At 36.6% G+C, this 16,495-nt stretch overlaps 1 protein-coding gene across 2 annotated transcripts in view; it reads right to left on the minus strand.

The window, feature by feature from the left end:
* Window positions 1–294: 294 nt before the first annotated feature.
* The window catches only part of LOC130549471 (protein NLRC5-like), a 52,011-nt gene continuing 35,810 nt past the window's right edge, over window positions 295–16,495 (minus strand). Inside the window, exons 16-30 of one of the 2 annotated variants that reach the window (XM_057326680.1) lie at window positions 16,128–16,301; window positions 15,336–15,509; window positions 15,079–15,249; window positions 9,881–10,054; window positions 9,474–9,644; window positions 8,689–8,862; window positions 8,312–8,482; window positions 7,055–7,228; window positions 5,688–5,855; window positions 5,117–5,290; window positions 4,345–4,512; window positions 3,996–4,145; window positions 1,929–2,065; window positions 1,108–1,206; window positions 295–362 (exon numbers count right to left, since the gene is read on the minus strand). In XM_057326680.1, coding sequence (XP_057182663.1) covers window positions 304–362; window positions 1,108–1,206; window positions 1,929–2,065; window positions 3,996–4,145; window positions 4,345–4,512; window positions 5,117–5,290; window positions 5,688–5,855; window positions 7,055–7,228; window positions 8,312–8,482; window positions 8,689–8,862; window positions 9,474–9,644; window positions 9,881–10,054; window positions 15,079–15,249; window positions 15,336–15,509; window positions 16,128–16,301 — 2,338 coding nt within the window. In that variant the 3' untranslated portion in view covers window positions 295–303. The remainder of the gene's footprint in view (window positions 363–1,107; window positions 1,207–1,928; window positions 2,066–3,995; window positions 4,146–4,344; window positions 4,513–5,116; window positions 5,291–5,687; window positions 5,856–7,054; window positions 7,229–8,311; window positions 8,483–8,688; window positions 8,863–9,473; window positions 9,645–9,880; window positions 10,055–15,078; window positions 15,250–15,335; window positions 15,510–16,127; window positions 16,302–16,495) is intronic. The other variant, XM_057326681.1, reaches the window with a different exon arrangement.

Here is a 16,495-nt window from a genome sequence, read left to right on the forward strand (position 1 = left end):
AAGTAAAACTAATTTATATAAACTAAAAGCATCATGCATAAGATGAAGTTAGTTGTTTACCTTTGAAATTATTCTTTCTATTTTTATTCATGTTTCTTATTTATATATTTGTATTATATTGCATTTTGAATGTAATATGGCAATGGAATGTACTAAATGGGTTTAGTTTTCACAGATATGAATGTATGCTATTTCAGCAATAAATACTTTAATTGTTCTAAAAAGGAAACAAATTAGTTGTTTTACTCATTTTAAGAGACCTGTCTTATTTTACACAGACTAGAACAATATTTATTATTTACATCAGTCATATTGTTCACCACTGGTGCCCGCGCATGCGTCTGCTTGATCCTTTGTTTGATCTGGAGGGACAAAAGAAAACAAAATGACAATTGATCTGTATATAACATACCAATCACCAATGTAGACACATGTTCTTAATTTACATTATTTTATTTGAGAAAATAAATGTAAAACTGTATGCATCACCAATATGCCAGAAAATTAGCCTAAAAAAAAGTTCATGCAAGTGTGGTATTAGTATCCTTTTTCAACAGAATAAAGAATAAGTTAGTATACCTTTAGTCTACTCAGAAATATATTGAAAATGACACTTAAGTATAGGCCTACTTGACATATACTGACAGAAAGTAATTTTGGCCTATAGTCAATATTTCATCACTTGTTTCCTTTTGGAACATGATTCTGTAGCTCCTCAGATAATACATCCAACACACGTTGCTTTTCAGAAACTCAGATCCTAAGACTTCACTGGGAACACATATATGATAAATGTTCAAACTGATATGCAAAGAATCACAATGGCTGCTGTCCTGGGTTTGTGTCCACCCTTTTATTCAAGTGTTTTTTTTTAACTATCCACGTGTAATATTAACTGTCTGTGAAATGAATTTAAAATGGCACTCAGGTGCAGGTGTTACTATTGAAAGTGAACAGTGAAAGAAAAACATTTCACATTTTAAAGAAAAACACATTGTGTGAAATGATTTATATACCGATAAGTTGTCACAAAAATGGAAAAGACAAAATGAAAATGTCATTTCTGTTATAAAGTATGCTGGATGTAGAGTGGTACTCTGGTCTCACCTTCACTCTGATACTCAGCATCATCATCATCATCTTCATCAGTAGCATCATCAGTGGGATCTTGTGATAGGTCTGCTGCTTCTCTCTCTGTCACTGTTTCTGGAACAGAGTATTTCATGTTTCATCAGTTTCGATTCGTTTATATTGTTCCAGTTATTATCATAATGCCATATTAAAGTTTGTGGATATTCATATTTTGATGCAAGAGCCACATAATCTGTGGTTACTTTGGTGATTAGAGTACAATAAGAATGTTATGGAAACAACTTGTTTGTCATATGTAGGGGAAATGCAGAACGCAGTGCATCAAGCATCTATTTACACAACACAGTATCTGCACATCAGATCGCCGTTGCCTCTCTCAAACACTTCTGTTTTCACCTGCTCTCTATGGAAATACATTTATGCACATTTGTCTCTTTTCTGCTATCCTGAGTTCCACATTGTGAACGACGGCAATGCGACTTGACAAAATCACCCCACTCAAACGAGTCTACTCTTCCATACAGCCAGTCAACGCTTTCTTCCTGCACAACTAATCAAATCCTGCAAACTGTGTATTTGAAGTCGTCAACCATTTTAATATTTTAAATGTACAAATGGTAAAAAAAATACAGCTAGGTCATTGATGATGTTAAGAGTGATGAGGCACTTTTTTGATGCATTGTTTACAAATCCTGCTGATTCACAGTTCAGAGCATATCGATCAAACATTGATAATAATGAGTATGTTTAAACACACAGAAACATTCACACCACACATACAGAAATCATCATTCTTATTTCATTTTTAAAATGTAACTGAATTTAAGACACAGTACTCTTTTGAGAGGACGTGCCCTCATCTTCCTCTTCTGAAGGTTGCTCATCTGATGATGGTGGTTCATCCCCCTGCGTTGTTGGTTTCCCAGACTTCCAAGAGAATGGGCGCCATGAGAACCAACCTTGACTCTCTAGTCTGTGAGGAGAAACACAAAGAAAAGAAAACATTACAATAATAACAAAAATCACACAAAAAGACAAGGGGACCATTAAACTTGGATCCTAAACTTGAACACCTATTAGGTCTGCTAGGCACCTGGGAGTGTGTCCATATATTCCCTTTGTCTTGTGTTCTTCTACTTTGTGTGTTTTCCTTGCTCCTATTGTGCCTTGTTTGTTTCTCTTGTGCTTTTGTCAGTCGGTGTTCGGTGTTGCCAGTGAATGGATGTTCCTTGTGTCACCCAGTGTGTTTTTATTAATACTCCTGAACTTAGATCATCTCTCTCTACCTGCTCATTTCATCGTGTTCCAGAGTGATGTTTACAGGGGGGATGCAACGGTGTGTCATGCATTCTGACTTCTTTACACTGTTAAACGTGTGACAGTATCTCTGTGTTCGATACACTCCCCCAGCATTCCTGTATTTTTTCGAACATGAAAATCCGTTTCGTAAAAACTTTTCTTAGTCCATTATACGCCCTTTTCACATGACGTCACGCATCTTCCGTTCTGCCGTGAAGCAGTGTATCATTACTTCCGCTAGCACTCCAGTTCATAAGGTGGCAGTAATGCACCTATAAGCTGATTTGCCAACCGCCAGTAAAACTCAAGAAGAAGAAGTAGTTACTTCCGCTAGCGCCTCAGAATGGAGTTTACCAAGTCCCTTGCACATCTGCCACAATGATGTAAAATGTCTTGCAGACAAATTTTCGCTAACGACAAGATCAAAGCTAGAGAAAGGATACAAATTCTTCGTTGAACAGTACCTGTTTGATTATGAAGGTACGTGTTTTGTTTTCTTTTTGTGTTAGCGAAGGTGCTAGGATAAGTACTTGAATACGTGTTCTGTCAGTTTTTTTTCTCACTGTTGTTAAATTCCAGCGCGACGGCAAAACGGAAGTTCTTCTTCTTCTTGCTCTTCTTGTTTGTTGCAAGACGGATGTTATGATACACTGCTTTGCAAAAAGGCGGAAGTTAAGTGACGTCATTGTGAAAAGGGCGTATTGGACAATTCTCCCGGAAAAGCACGCCCACGTGTAACCAGCAAGGCAAAAGAAAGAGCACGCCCACACGTCAAACGACAAGCGAGACAAAGAGCCCGCTCACGCCTCAACCATCAAGATAGGCTGCTGCAGCTCGTTACTCGTGCGATAGTGAGAGAAGTTGAGCTGTGTTGGTTTGTTCACGGCATTTATGTGATGAATGTTGTATAATCGGTGGATATAACGCTGGATTTGGAGATCATTTGACACTGATAGATGGCGCGGTCCCAGCCATAAAAGACGCAGTAAGTGAAACCAAGTCATATGTCTGTGTTTTGTTGGCAATCGGCGTGTACGTGCATTAGGTAAACGACACAAACTTATAGTGAATCAACAGTTATGCAGGGATGATGCAACGATGTATTGTGTGCTTGTGCTGTAGTTCCTCCCCCCCTGCCCGCCCCTAGCAGCTCTATCTATCTATCTATCTATCTATCTATCTATCTATCTATCTATCTATCTATCTATCTATCTATCTATCTATCTATCATCTATCTATCTATCATCTATCTATCTATCATCTATCTATCTATCTATCTATCTATCTATCTATCTATCTATCTATCTATCTATCTATCTATCTATCATCTATCATCTATCTATCTATCTATCTATCTATCTATCTATCTATCTATCTATCTATCTATCTATCTATCTATCTATCTATCTATCTATCTATCTATCATCTATCTATCTATCTATCTATCATCCATCCATCCATCCATCCATCCATCCATCCATCCATCCATCCATCCATCCATCCATCCATCCATCTATCTATCTATCCATCTATCTATCTCATCAAAAAAACGAAATAAAATAAATGAAATTAGTATCAATTGGTTAATCTTTCAGTTTACTAACCTCAGTTCACTTTTAGAGTCTTTTAGCGTATCGCGCAGCTTCTTCTCTGAGTTTCCTAGTTTATTGTTACTCAGGTCAAGAACCTCTAGACATCTCACTGCTGGTGTCTCAGCCAAACATGAAACATCTGTAATGCTACAGCCATTCAGTCTAGAAAGACAACAAACACAAAGAGAGATCACAAAACACAATTCCACATGTGATGTAAATTCAGCCTCTTCATATAACAGTGAGGATAAAATGTCTGGGTTTGCACTGATTTTAAAGAGTCAATAAGATATATTCTCTGATAGATCTGTCAATCATTAAAAGAACAAAACACTTTTTTATGCAGTTCAATATGACTCACTCCAGTTTCTCCAGTTTGCAGTGTTTCAGTAGATCACATAAATGATCGACTCCAGCGTCTTTGATTTCATTCTGACTGAGGTTCAGCTCTTTCAGGTGTGATGGGTTTGAACACAGAGCTGGAATCAGGATGGCCATTCGTACCGTATCAATACTGCATTTACACAGCCTGCACAGAAGAAGAAAGATTGGTCAGTCCTATGGTCATCCATTACTGATGTGTAATGTACAGTTAAATTAACCCATGTGTACACATAACATCGAACTGTCCTAGGAGCAGAACACAATACTGTAAAAAACTGTAATTATACAGAATCTGTTATTTCTTTACAGATTTTCCATGTAAAATGAAAAAAAAAACTGCTGTAAAAAAACTGAATTTTACTGTTTTTTACAGATTTGAAATACAGTAGTAATTTACATTCTGTAAAATTACAGAAAAAGACAGCAAATTTACAAGAAAAACTACAATTTTACTTTTTTAACAAGATTTTTTTACAGTTTATTTTTGAAGTACTGTCAAAAACTGTAAAATTACATTTTAAACACAATTTACAAGGAAAATAGGGAAAACAATTTCATATATATACTTATATCCTATAATTTTACAGGGAAAAAATATTTTATGGTTTATTCTGTTTTCCACTTTACAGAATTTTTTTACAGTATGTATTTACTGTTACTATTAAATTAAATTATGAAAATGCATTGTTAAGAAAAACACAATTTTACTATTTGATCAATTTGAAGCATAATGTAATGTGTGTACTAACACTAATGTTTTCAGCTTGCATTGTGGATTTTTCAGTAGATCCGAGAGTTTATTAACCCCTGAAGTTCCTAGATTATTTCCACTGAGGTTCAGGTGTGTCAGGTGTGATGGGTTTGAACACAGAGCTGAAATCAGTCGAGCACAATGTTTCTCTGTAAGACTGCATCCACACAACCTGCAGAGAGAAAGAGAGGAGAAAAAGAGCAATGAAGAGATTCAATTCACAGTTAAATTCTGCTCTTAACCTTGGTGTTCTCGGTCAGCATGCTGGAAGCCATCATTTATAATGCATTGACTTTCAATGGTCAGAAAAGTGGTGACCCTCATTCTGTACATGTGAAGTGTATCCAAACCCTTCCGAACAGTAATGTAAATACAGTACATTGCAAATAATAACTCTATATAAAGTGTGACTGTAATGTTAAAGAATTTAAAGCATAAAGCAAAACCTACACACGCACACACGCACACACACACACACACACACACACACACACACACACACCAGACAACCAAAACATCAGTAATCTAAGGACAAATTCTGCTTTTTTATGTAACTGACTATGACTCACTCCAGTTTCTCCAGTTTGCAGTGTTTCAGTAGATCACATAAATGATTGACTCCAGCGTCTTTGATTTCATTCTGACTGAGGTTCAGGTGTCTCAGGTGTGATGGGTTTGAACACAGAGCTGGAATCAGGATGGCCATTCGTACCGTATCAATACTGCATTTACACAGCCTGCACAGAAGAAGTAAGATTGGTCAGTCCTATGGTCCTCCATTACTGATGTGTAATGTACAGTTAAATTAACCCATGTGTACACATAACATCGAACTGTCCTAGGAGCAGAACACAATACTGTTTCTTTACAGATTTTCCATGAAAAAAAAAGAATTGTACTGTTTTTTTACAGATTTGAAATACAGTAGTAATTTACATTCTGTAAAATTACAGAAAACGACAGCAAATTTACAAGAAAAACTACAATTTTAGCTTTTTAACAAGATTTCTTTTTTTACAGTTTATTTTTGAAGTACTGTCAAAAACTGTAAAATTACATTTTAAACACAATTTACAAGAAAAATAGGGAAAACAATTTCATATATATCCTTATATCCTATAATTTTACAAGTAAAAAAATATTTTAGGGTTTATTCTGTTTTCCATTTTTTTTACAGTATGTATTTACTGTTACTATTAAATTAAATTATGAAAATGCATTGTTAAGAAAAACACAATTTTACTATTTGATCAATTTGAAGCATAATNCTCTTGTATATTTAGAGTTGCTCTTTAATAAAGAAAAAGTACTTATTATCCGAATACCCGATTAATCGATGGAAAAATCAGTAGAATACTCGATTAGTAAAAGAATCGATAGCTGCAGCCCTAATAGTCAGAAACACAATAATGTGTAAAGAACTGTATTTCTAACCATAGCTTCTCCAGTTTACAGTCAGAATTCTTCAGCAGATCCATAAACTGCGGCACCCAGTGTCACCGAGTTCATGATTACTCAGATTCAGTTCTCTTATGGAGGAATTTCATGATCTGTCTTTATGTTTTTGATCATTATTCACTATGTATTGCTCTTCGTTTTAAACACATTTGTATGAGATTCAGAAAAGCACCCTGCACAGCTGTGTTTTTGATGTCTGGCAGTGTTTATGAAATCTGGGGACTTTTTCCGGCCCCAACCCTACAGTATGACCAAATCTGGGCATGTTCCGCCCCGTTACTATGACTACAATCTACATTGAGCAAGGCCACAGTTTTACCACAGATAAAGACAAGAGAAGGGGGTGAAGAAGGGGAAACAGGTCATGATGACCATGACATAATTGTGGTGGGCGAGGATATATAAAATATATTTTAAAAATGAGGTAATAGCCAGCCTACCATGACTAAATACGCACCTTGGTAATGTGTGTACTAACACTAATGTTTTCAGCTTGCATTGTGGATTTTTCAGTAGATCCGAGAGTTTATTAACCCCTGAAGTTCCTAGATTATTTTTACTCAGGTTCAGGTGTCTCAGGTGTGATGGGTTTGAATTCAGAGCTGAAGACAGATCAGCACAACATTCCTTTGAGAAACCACAGCTTCTTAACCTATAATAATGAGAGAAAGAAACCGTTATAAACTAGTTCAAACATTAAGCGGTCACAAACAGACACAGATGTACTTTCTAGGCTTGTATTTAATGTAAACTACAGTACACCTATAACACTAACACAAAGACAAAATATCTGTTAAAAACACGTGTTTATGTGTGTTATGTCACAAACTGCTGTATGTGGATTTGATTCAATATAAATGTGAAGTTTGAGAGCCAGTCATAGCAATTCTTCTCCAATTTAAAACACACAATACAGATTTTCCCTTCCTACCCTTATTTGGACACAAGTGTTACACATGATATGTCAAACAGGTTATTTCACAAAATCATAGAAATGTAAATAAAACACTTCTATAAGGAAGGTTGAATGGAGTGACTGTAAAACGTTTGATGATGTTTGTTTGTATTTGAGTTTGAGGTGTTTTCTACAGAGTTGTCTAGTGTTTTATCCCATAATCTTTAGGATTATTGCAAAATATAAGATTTGTGATTAACAAAGGTTTATGATAATTAGATTGTCTGTCAAGATAATGTGAACATAACATTTATGAAATCTAAAGCCCAAGTACAATCAGCAAAAGTAAAAAGCTATAACCTGACTACACCACCACAGACCACATCACCATCACCCCACAAACCTCAACAACTCTTTCAAACTTGATGAAAAACATTACACACATTTAAACATGTTTCCTTCTGGGCACAAGTTTGTGAAGCTTATTATAATACAAAAAGAATCCAATCCAAATGTTTCCACAAGGTCCTTTAGAACATCATGGTGTAGCAGTGTATAGCATCATAGGGGCGGTTTCCTGGACAGGGATTATCTTAAACCAGGACTAGGCCTTAGTTAAATTAGGATATGAAAGTTGTTTTTAAAAACATACTTTACAAAAAAACATTACTGGTGTGCATCTTAAGACAAAACAGTCGCACTGATATGATATATTTTAAGATATGTCATTGTAAATTGTTGTCGATCAAGACATATTTAACATTTAAATTAGTCTAGGAAGCCGCCCCAGTGTAGAATTAAGATTAGTTTTTCACTAGAATAACTGGAAATGTTACTCACTCCAGTGTTTCCAGCTGGCACTGTGGATTTTTCAGTAGAAAACCGAGGAGGTTAGCTCCAATCTTTCCTAGTTTATTTTCACTCAGGTTCAGGTGTCTCAGGTGTGATGGGTTTGAATTCAGAGCTGAAAACAGAGCAGAACCTTGATCTGTTAAACCACAGGCTCTTAACCTACAATGAGACACAAAGAGAGAAGAAAATAACAGGAATGGTTAAAGTGAAAAGCATGTACATGTAATTTTTAACATATTTAACTCAACTATCAATTAGCCTTTTTAATATTTCAAAAATGTATTGTACTGGAAATGGGTCACACTTCATTAACAAAAAGCATATAGTCAGAAACACAATAATGTGTAAAGAACTGTATTTCTAACCATAGCTTCTCCAGTTTACAGTCAGAATTCTTCAGCAGATCCATAAACTGCGGCACTCCAGTGTCACCGAGTTCATGATTACTCAGATCCAGTTCTCTCAGGTGTGAACAGTTTGAAGACAGAGCTGAAACCAGGTGACCAATGCATTTCTGTGTAAGACTGCATCCAGACAACCTGTATAGATATGGTGTGCAGTGAAGAGATGAACACGTTTAATAACTGACAAATTCATATCTCTCTTAGAACAACTACTGACATATATTATCAAGGGTTAATAACACTTTTAAAACAAGCAACAATAAAACCTGACATCGACTCAACCATAAATCTGTGCCATAACTCTTGTTTCTTAAGTTAAAATTGAGCTAAAACACCTTTTATGAGGTCTCTTCAGCTAGAGACTTGAGAGAGTCCCGCCCGAGAGAATGATCAGTCTTTAGGCTTCTTCCACTTCATTTTCACAGTCACATTCCTTCCCCATTAATAGTAACGGTGGCTTATCTTATTAATATCTATCATCTTCGCCTCTTATACCAGACATGGTCAGTTGCACTCTTTAAAGATCCAGTGTGTGATGAAATGCAATATAATATACATACATATGTCTTCAGAGGTGTATAAAGACCCATAATGATGCGTTAAGTCTTAGAATGAGCTATCTCCATCTACACCTTTAACAGAGTTTTGATAAGAAATGTACCCCATATGATTGTGATTCTGTATTTGTGCAAGATGAGTTTTTTCCATTGTCATGTGATGATAAACGGACACTTTAAAAGATGTACCTCAGTGTGTTGAGCTGACAGTGTTTATCCTGCAGTAGATCAGAGATCTGTCTCACTCTTGACTCCTCTAGTTTACGCTTACTCAGATTCAGTTCACTCTGGAGTAAAGCGTTTATACCAAGAGTCTTCAGATACTCAAAGGCTTTTGCTGCAGAAGAACTTTTCAATAACCTGCGGAAAACAGAAAGTTGCAAAAACGTTAAATGTAGTTAAACTAAATTATCTAAAATATACAATCTAAAATATGTTGTAGAAGATGAAGTTTAATTAAACTCTGGCAGGTGGTGCTGATGAAAAAATTCACTTCAATGCAACAACAGATTGTGTAATTATAATAGTAAACACTATCTATAAATACTGTATTTAGCATGCATATGATTGTTTTTGTATTATTTTAACACACTCACCTCACAGTGTTCAGTGCACAGTTTGTATCCTCCAGTAAATCATAGATGAGTTTGACTCCTGATGGTCCAGGATCATTTCCAGAGAGATCCAGTGAGATCAGATGTGAAGGGTTTGATCTCACAGCTTCAGACAGACATCTGTAACCTTCTTCTGTTATACTGCACTCAGACAGACTAGAAAACAGACGTTTGAAATATTAAATCACATCTATAAATGGCATGTTTCCATGAACTGTTTAATATGAATTATTAATTTATTTTCTGGTCAGTTCATTATTACTGCTGACACAATCAAACTTTTAGTTTCTTTACAACAATTTTCACATGATAGAAGGGATCCGTTTATGTTTACTATTTGTTCTGTAGTTACCGGAGTTTCTTCAGTTTGCAGTTGGTATGTTCTAGTCCTTTCTGTAGTTTCTTCACTCCTGAATCCTGAAGATAATTGTTGCTCATGTCGAGCTCTGTCACACTGGAGTTTGAGCTTAAAACTGAAGCTAAAGATGAACAACTTTCTTCTGTTAGACCACAATCCCTCAGTCTGAAACATTTCACAAGAGAAACATACTGTCAACAATAGTTTTACCTGATTTTACAAACACGTTTCAGTAAAAGATGAATAATAAAAACCAGCTACAACTACAACTACAATAAAAATAAACCCACTAATCTTTTTTTGTCTTTTAACTTCTGTTACGTGGACAGGACAGTATAGAGAGACAGGGAATTGTGAGAAGAGAGAAAAGTGAACAGGAGCCAGGAAAGAACCATGTGTCAGGACTTGAACTCAGGTCGCCCGAAGCGTTACTGTGCCACTGGACCACTGGCGCCAACAAACCCAGTAATCGTAATAAATCCCAGTAATCAAACACACAGAATTATCATACAGTTAAATTCATAATCGATGGTCTAAAGTCCGTTTAGGGAACTCGTTACACTCGGCGGTCATGTTTGCAATTCACTGGCAAGCTATTTCAGTCATAGCAAGACCACAGTCCTATCCACTTGAATGGGCGAAGACCAGGGGCGGAGCCTAGGCCCACCCAGATTGACAGCTGGCCCACCCAGTCAGAGCCAAGAAAATTATTTTTAATATTATTTTTTACCTCAATTCTACATTTGAATTGTATAAATTAAATAAAAACATTTGAATTGTTTGTTTAATAATAATGTCCAAATATTATTAAGAATGTGCTCACGTGACGTCAATTACGTTACGGCCGTTACGCTGCACGCCAATATTACTGTCTGTAGATTCTCTTTCAATGATCATGTAAACATGGCTAAACAGCAGGGGCAGCGTTTGTGTAATGGTGGAGTATGGCACTTACCATACCCTAGCATTCAGACAAAACAGTGGACACAAAGTGTGCATATTGATGCTCATTAAAGATAATGATAATATTTGTGACTACTGTATACTCTTAGCATGGGCGTCGGAACCATTTTAGAGTGTAAAAATGACACTTAATCATCAACAGCTTCAATGGTGTAGTGGGTAAGATGCGTGACTAGTACTTTTTGACACTATCGCATTTGTAGGTTCGAATCCACCTTTCACTTGTCTACATCACATATTAGATCATACAGGCATTTATTTTCAACAAAATGAACAGGTGTTTCATAATAAAGTGTATGGTAAGGAGAGTAGGGAGGCCTTTATTATCGACATCTGCCAATAAATTGGCAATTATTATTTTTTATTTTAAGTCGCATAACAATCTCATCTGCCCAAGCCAGATGTATAAATATTGCAAGATGAATAATATTTGTTACATTCTCTGTGAATAATTCTAAAATGTACTCCATGTGCCAGGGTTGCGCAGTCGCACTTACAGTATATCCGCGCGTCTTTTGGATTAACGCTACCTGTGTTTTCATTTGGATGAACTTCAGATTTTGCACTGCTTCAACCTCGCCACTACTTATGCAATAAACTGCACTGCAACATTCTTGTACACGTTTTGTTTAACGTTAGATATGATCTGGTATAATTTATGGTTCCGTTACTTTGGAATGTCATTGTTGTATGGCCAGAGGAAATTTTGCCATACCCATTGCCATTTTGGTGAAACGCCGCCACTGCTAAACAGCTATACATGCGGCAGTTTTTCAAAAAACCACGTCTAGACAATGACGCTGAAGAAACACACACTGAGGCACCTGGAAATGAAGGTGAAATACAAACAGCAACATCCAATGAGTCGAATGCTAATGGCAGCATTTGTGCTAAAGCCTCCAGTGATAGTCTCACTCAGCCGGCTTCCCAATTAGAAAATCAAAATTGTCCACCTCCAGATCTGTCCGCTCTTTCAGTTCTTATTGGAATGAACAGTTTAAATGGATTGAATATAGCAATACAAAAGATGGCATATTTTTAAAGCATGCAGACATTTTCCTGAGGTACACACCGAGTTTACTTTCACAAGAGACGGTTATACAAACTGGAAACGCCTCCGACAGGCCTGTAACAAACACGAGTCTAGTAAACCGCACGCAGTTCTTCTGACTTTTGACACACACAGGGAAAGCCGTGGGACCGTGTTAAATCAACTGCACGGTGATGCAGTTTCATTTGTAGAGCGAAGTTTAGTGAAATGCATTTGACGCCACAACGGGACGAAACACCGGTACATCAATTTTTCTAAAACATTACTCCAGTGTGTAGCAGAGCGCTTACTCGCGCTCACGCTAATTTAAACGTCATGAGAGGCGTGTAGTAATGTGGCGAATAAGAGTGAGAAGGATAGCGCTCTTAGCGGCGTTGTTCCTGAGGCTGATCTACTGCAGGAAAGGTAGCCGTAAGCGTGATGACGTGTGTGACGGAGGATGACGTGTGACGCAAGCATCTGGCTTGTTGCTCTCGAACACGCTTCGGAGAAGAATGGCATTTGAAACGGTTTGCAAACATTTTCAGGAAAGCCAGTCTAAGCGTGTGGGCACAACAGAAACGGATGATTCCGATGAACTTCGCGTTGATTCCACGCCTGTTGCCCCGAAACACTCATCCGAGGCCTTGCGATCTGCTTAACCTGGTCAGTCATTTTCCGCCTGCTCTGCTTACACACATTTCCAAACACACACACACATATAGTAACGTAAACATACACCTATTCTTTAAACATAAAAGCTTTTGCCCTTCTATGCAGTAGTTTGTTTTGAAGGTATACTTTTTTTTATTCAGGGAATTTTGTCTAATGTTTATTTTCTTTCATTGCATGTGAAAATGTGGAAAAATAGCGGTCTGAATCTGCTGTGGTGGAAAGAAACCCACATTTTTCCTGTGACGAATCTGGAACGATATTAGCAACCATACATTTCATGAACTTTGATTAATGTTATTTGCTGTTGTGGAGAAAACTGTGAATTTCTCACACTTGTATCCGGAAGTATTTCCTTATTTATGGGCACATGCGTTGACCGTTGTTCAATATTATTTTTTTTTTGTTTTGTTGGGGAAAATAATGATTAAATGATTATGTGAATTTAACTCTGTTTGTTTCATCTATATATATATTATCTGTTTTGTCTGTAACCGGTGGCATAGAGCTATCTGGGAAGAATTTATTTGGCAGTTCTTGCTGTCTGGCTCCCGAACATAATGTGAAATAATATATATATATATTGTTACTATACTACCTGGGCGTAGCCACCATCACAAGTTGCTTGAAAGGGTGATACGAATTATTCCGGCCCACCCACAATTTTACAGGCCCACCTATCATCTACTTTCTGTATCCGCCTCTGGCGAAGACTAATATTTCTAAAAATGTTGACAAAAAATCAGAATTAAATAACAATTCCGACCAACAATTAGTTCTGACCTGAACTGTACTTTTGTTTCCTTTCGAGGTTGCATCAGCTACTGCATGTATATGTACACTTACATCCTTGTTTTCAAGAGACAATAAATAAAGAGCAAATCCTCACGTGAGTGTGTTGAGCTGACAGTGTTTATCCTGCAGTAGATCAGAGATCTGTCTCACTCTTGACTCGTCTAGTTTATGATTACTCAGATCCACTTCTCTCTCAAGTAAAGGATTTTTACCAAGAACTCCAGTCAGATACTCAAAGGCTTCCACTGCAGAACAACTTTTCAAGAACCTGTGGACGCAAGATAACAGTGTCATTATTAATGAACATTTATTGTGACAACCTTGTATTGCAATAATGAAGATTAAACCATAAAAGCATACCTCAAACACATATTCAAGTTCTTTTAAAGAAAAAAATCAAAAGCAAAACAATTAGTCTAATTTTTATTTTAGGAATATTCACCTCACAGTGTTCAGAGCACAGTTTGTATCTTGTATTAAATCATAGATGAGTTGACTCCTGATGGTCCAGGATCATTTCCAGAGAGATCCAGTGAGATCAGATGTGAAGGGTTTGATCTCACAGCTTCAGACAGACATCTGTAACCTCTTCTGTTATACTGCACTCGGATAGTCTATGAAAAAATGTTTTAAATTTATACAATTTTTCATAAACATTTCTCTTAAGTACTTGTGAATGTGAGTGCAGCTGTGACGCGTCAGAGGAGATCTGGCCCTCCCGGCTGAGTACTGGCTTCTATGATTTTCTCCATTTATTTCTCATTGGAGTTTGGGTTCCTCGCCACAGGGCCGTGTTGGCTTGCTCAGCGGGAGTGCGCTGATATTAGATATTAGATTAGTTAAAGTGGATTCTTTAAGCTTGTTCTAAAACACCGTGCACTGCTGTGTTTGACCTTTTCTTTGTTTTTCTGTTTTTATTATTTTTTCTCCTGTAAAGCTGCCTTGGAACAATACATGTCGAAAAGCGCAATAAAATAAAATTGAATTGAATTTATTGTTTGATGGGTTTGACCAAAACTTACTTTGCTAATTCATTAACAACTGTACACGAATGCGTTGTCTTGTGAGTCACTAATGACGTTTTCTTATGGATTTGGTACTTGGTTCTGAATCTCATCTAATTTAGAGCATTCTACATTCAAATTTTCATTGTGTTTTAAAAATGTATCGTGTGAAAACACACAAACACATGAACACACAAATTTAGTGAATGAGGATGATGGATATCTACAGCAAATTACATTGGCAATATTTTATTTGTACATTACCACTGCAGGTGAACAGATGTCCACAAGTGTTAATATTGTTCATGATTGTTGTTGTTCTGTCGAATGTGTATGATGATGTGATAGATGATCTCACTTGAGTATGTGGAGTTGACACTGAGGATTCTTCAGTTTGTCACAGATGTGTTTGAGTCCTGAATCCAGCAGACGACTGTTGTTCAGATTCATCTCTCTCACCAGGGTTTTACAGGACAGAACAGCAGCTACAGCTGAACACTGTTTCTCTGTCAGCTCACAGTTATTCAATCTAAACACATCATCATCATCATCATCATCAGATCTTTATAACACACACATGTATGAAGGTTATTATACTGTACATATGAAACTCACCTGATTATCTCCACTTTACTATGAGAGTCCATCAATAGAGCCGAGAGTTTCTCTCCGTCCAGATCTCTCAGTTTATTGTCACTCAGATTCAGTTCTTTCAGCAGTAATGGATTCTCACCCAGAACTTCAGTCAGAGAAACACAAGCTGCTTCTGCATCACGACTCTTCAAGAATCTACACACAGAAGATCAGTTCACATCATTCTTTATCATATTTACTGCAGTGAACCTGGAACTGTAAAGAGTTCTGACAGAGTTTCAAGAGTTCTGTGTGTTTTAAGCTGCCTTTCCACTGCACACAACATTGGTATAAGACCGCTGGAATTCACTCAGTAACTGTGGTAATAAACTTTTATTCTGAACATAAATCCACACTAATATATGGAGAGAAGCTCATTCTAGTAAAGAAGCGCATGAGCGTTCATCCTCCAAGTTTCACCATAGAGGAATGACGACAGGAATGCAAACAATAAACAGCTATGTCTACATAACAAAAGACTGCCAATACTTTAAGTGAATAATAATGATTATTTGTGATAATCCAAGAGCCTCCACAAGAATAAAGCATAACTATTCATTATATTCTAAATTATTAATTTAATTACTAATTCTTCTAAATTAATGTATTGATTTTTTTCTAGCAAATCATTTTCTTCTTTGAATTACAATTCAGTAAATTCCTCCTCTGGTCATTCCAATAAATATTGCAGTTACACACTGTTTGATCAACCTAGTTTCATAAAGCAGACTTCACATGTGTGACTGATGTTTAATATTTAAAAGCTTTACTCACCTCACAGTGTTCAGAGCACAGTTTGTATCTTGTATTAAATCATAGATGAGTTGGACTCCTGATGGTCCAGGATCATTTCCAGAGAGATCCAGTGAGATCAGATGTGAAGGGTTTGATCTCACAGCTTCAGACAGACATCTGTAACCTCCTTCTGTTATACTGCACTCGGATAGTCTATGAAAAAATGTTTTAAATTTAGTTCGTTTTTCTATTTGATAAAATAGTAAATCTCACCAGTGCAGAATCCTTCACATACATGCATTAAGAACAAATGAACATGAATAAAAACACAAACTTGAGTTTCTCCAGTGTACACAGTGAATTCTTCATCAGATGAGAGATGTTCTTGATTCCTGAGTCTCCCAGTG

The sequence above is a fragment of the Triplophysa rosa genome, unplaced genomic scaffold (genome assembly GCF_024868665.1).
Source record: "Triplophysa rosa unplaced genomic scaffold, Trosa_1v2 scaffold121_ERROPOS432379, whole genome shotgun sequence".
NCBI classification, from domain to species: Eukaryota; Metazoa; Chordata; class Actinopteri; order Cypriniformes; family Nemacheilidae; genus Triplophysa; species Triplophysa rosa.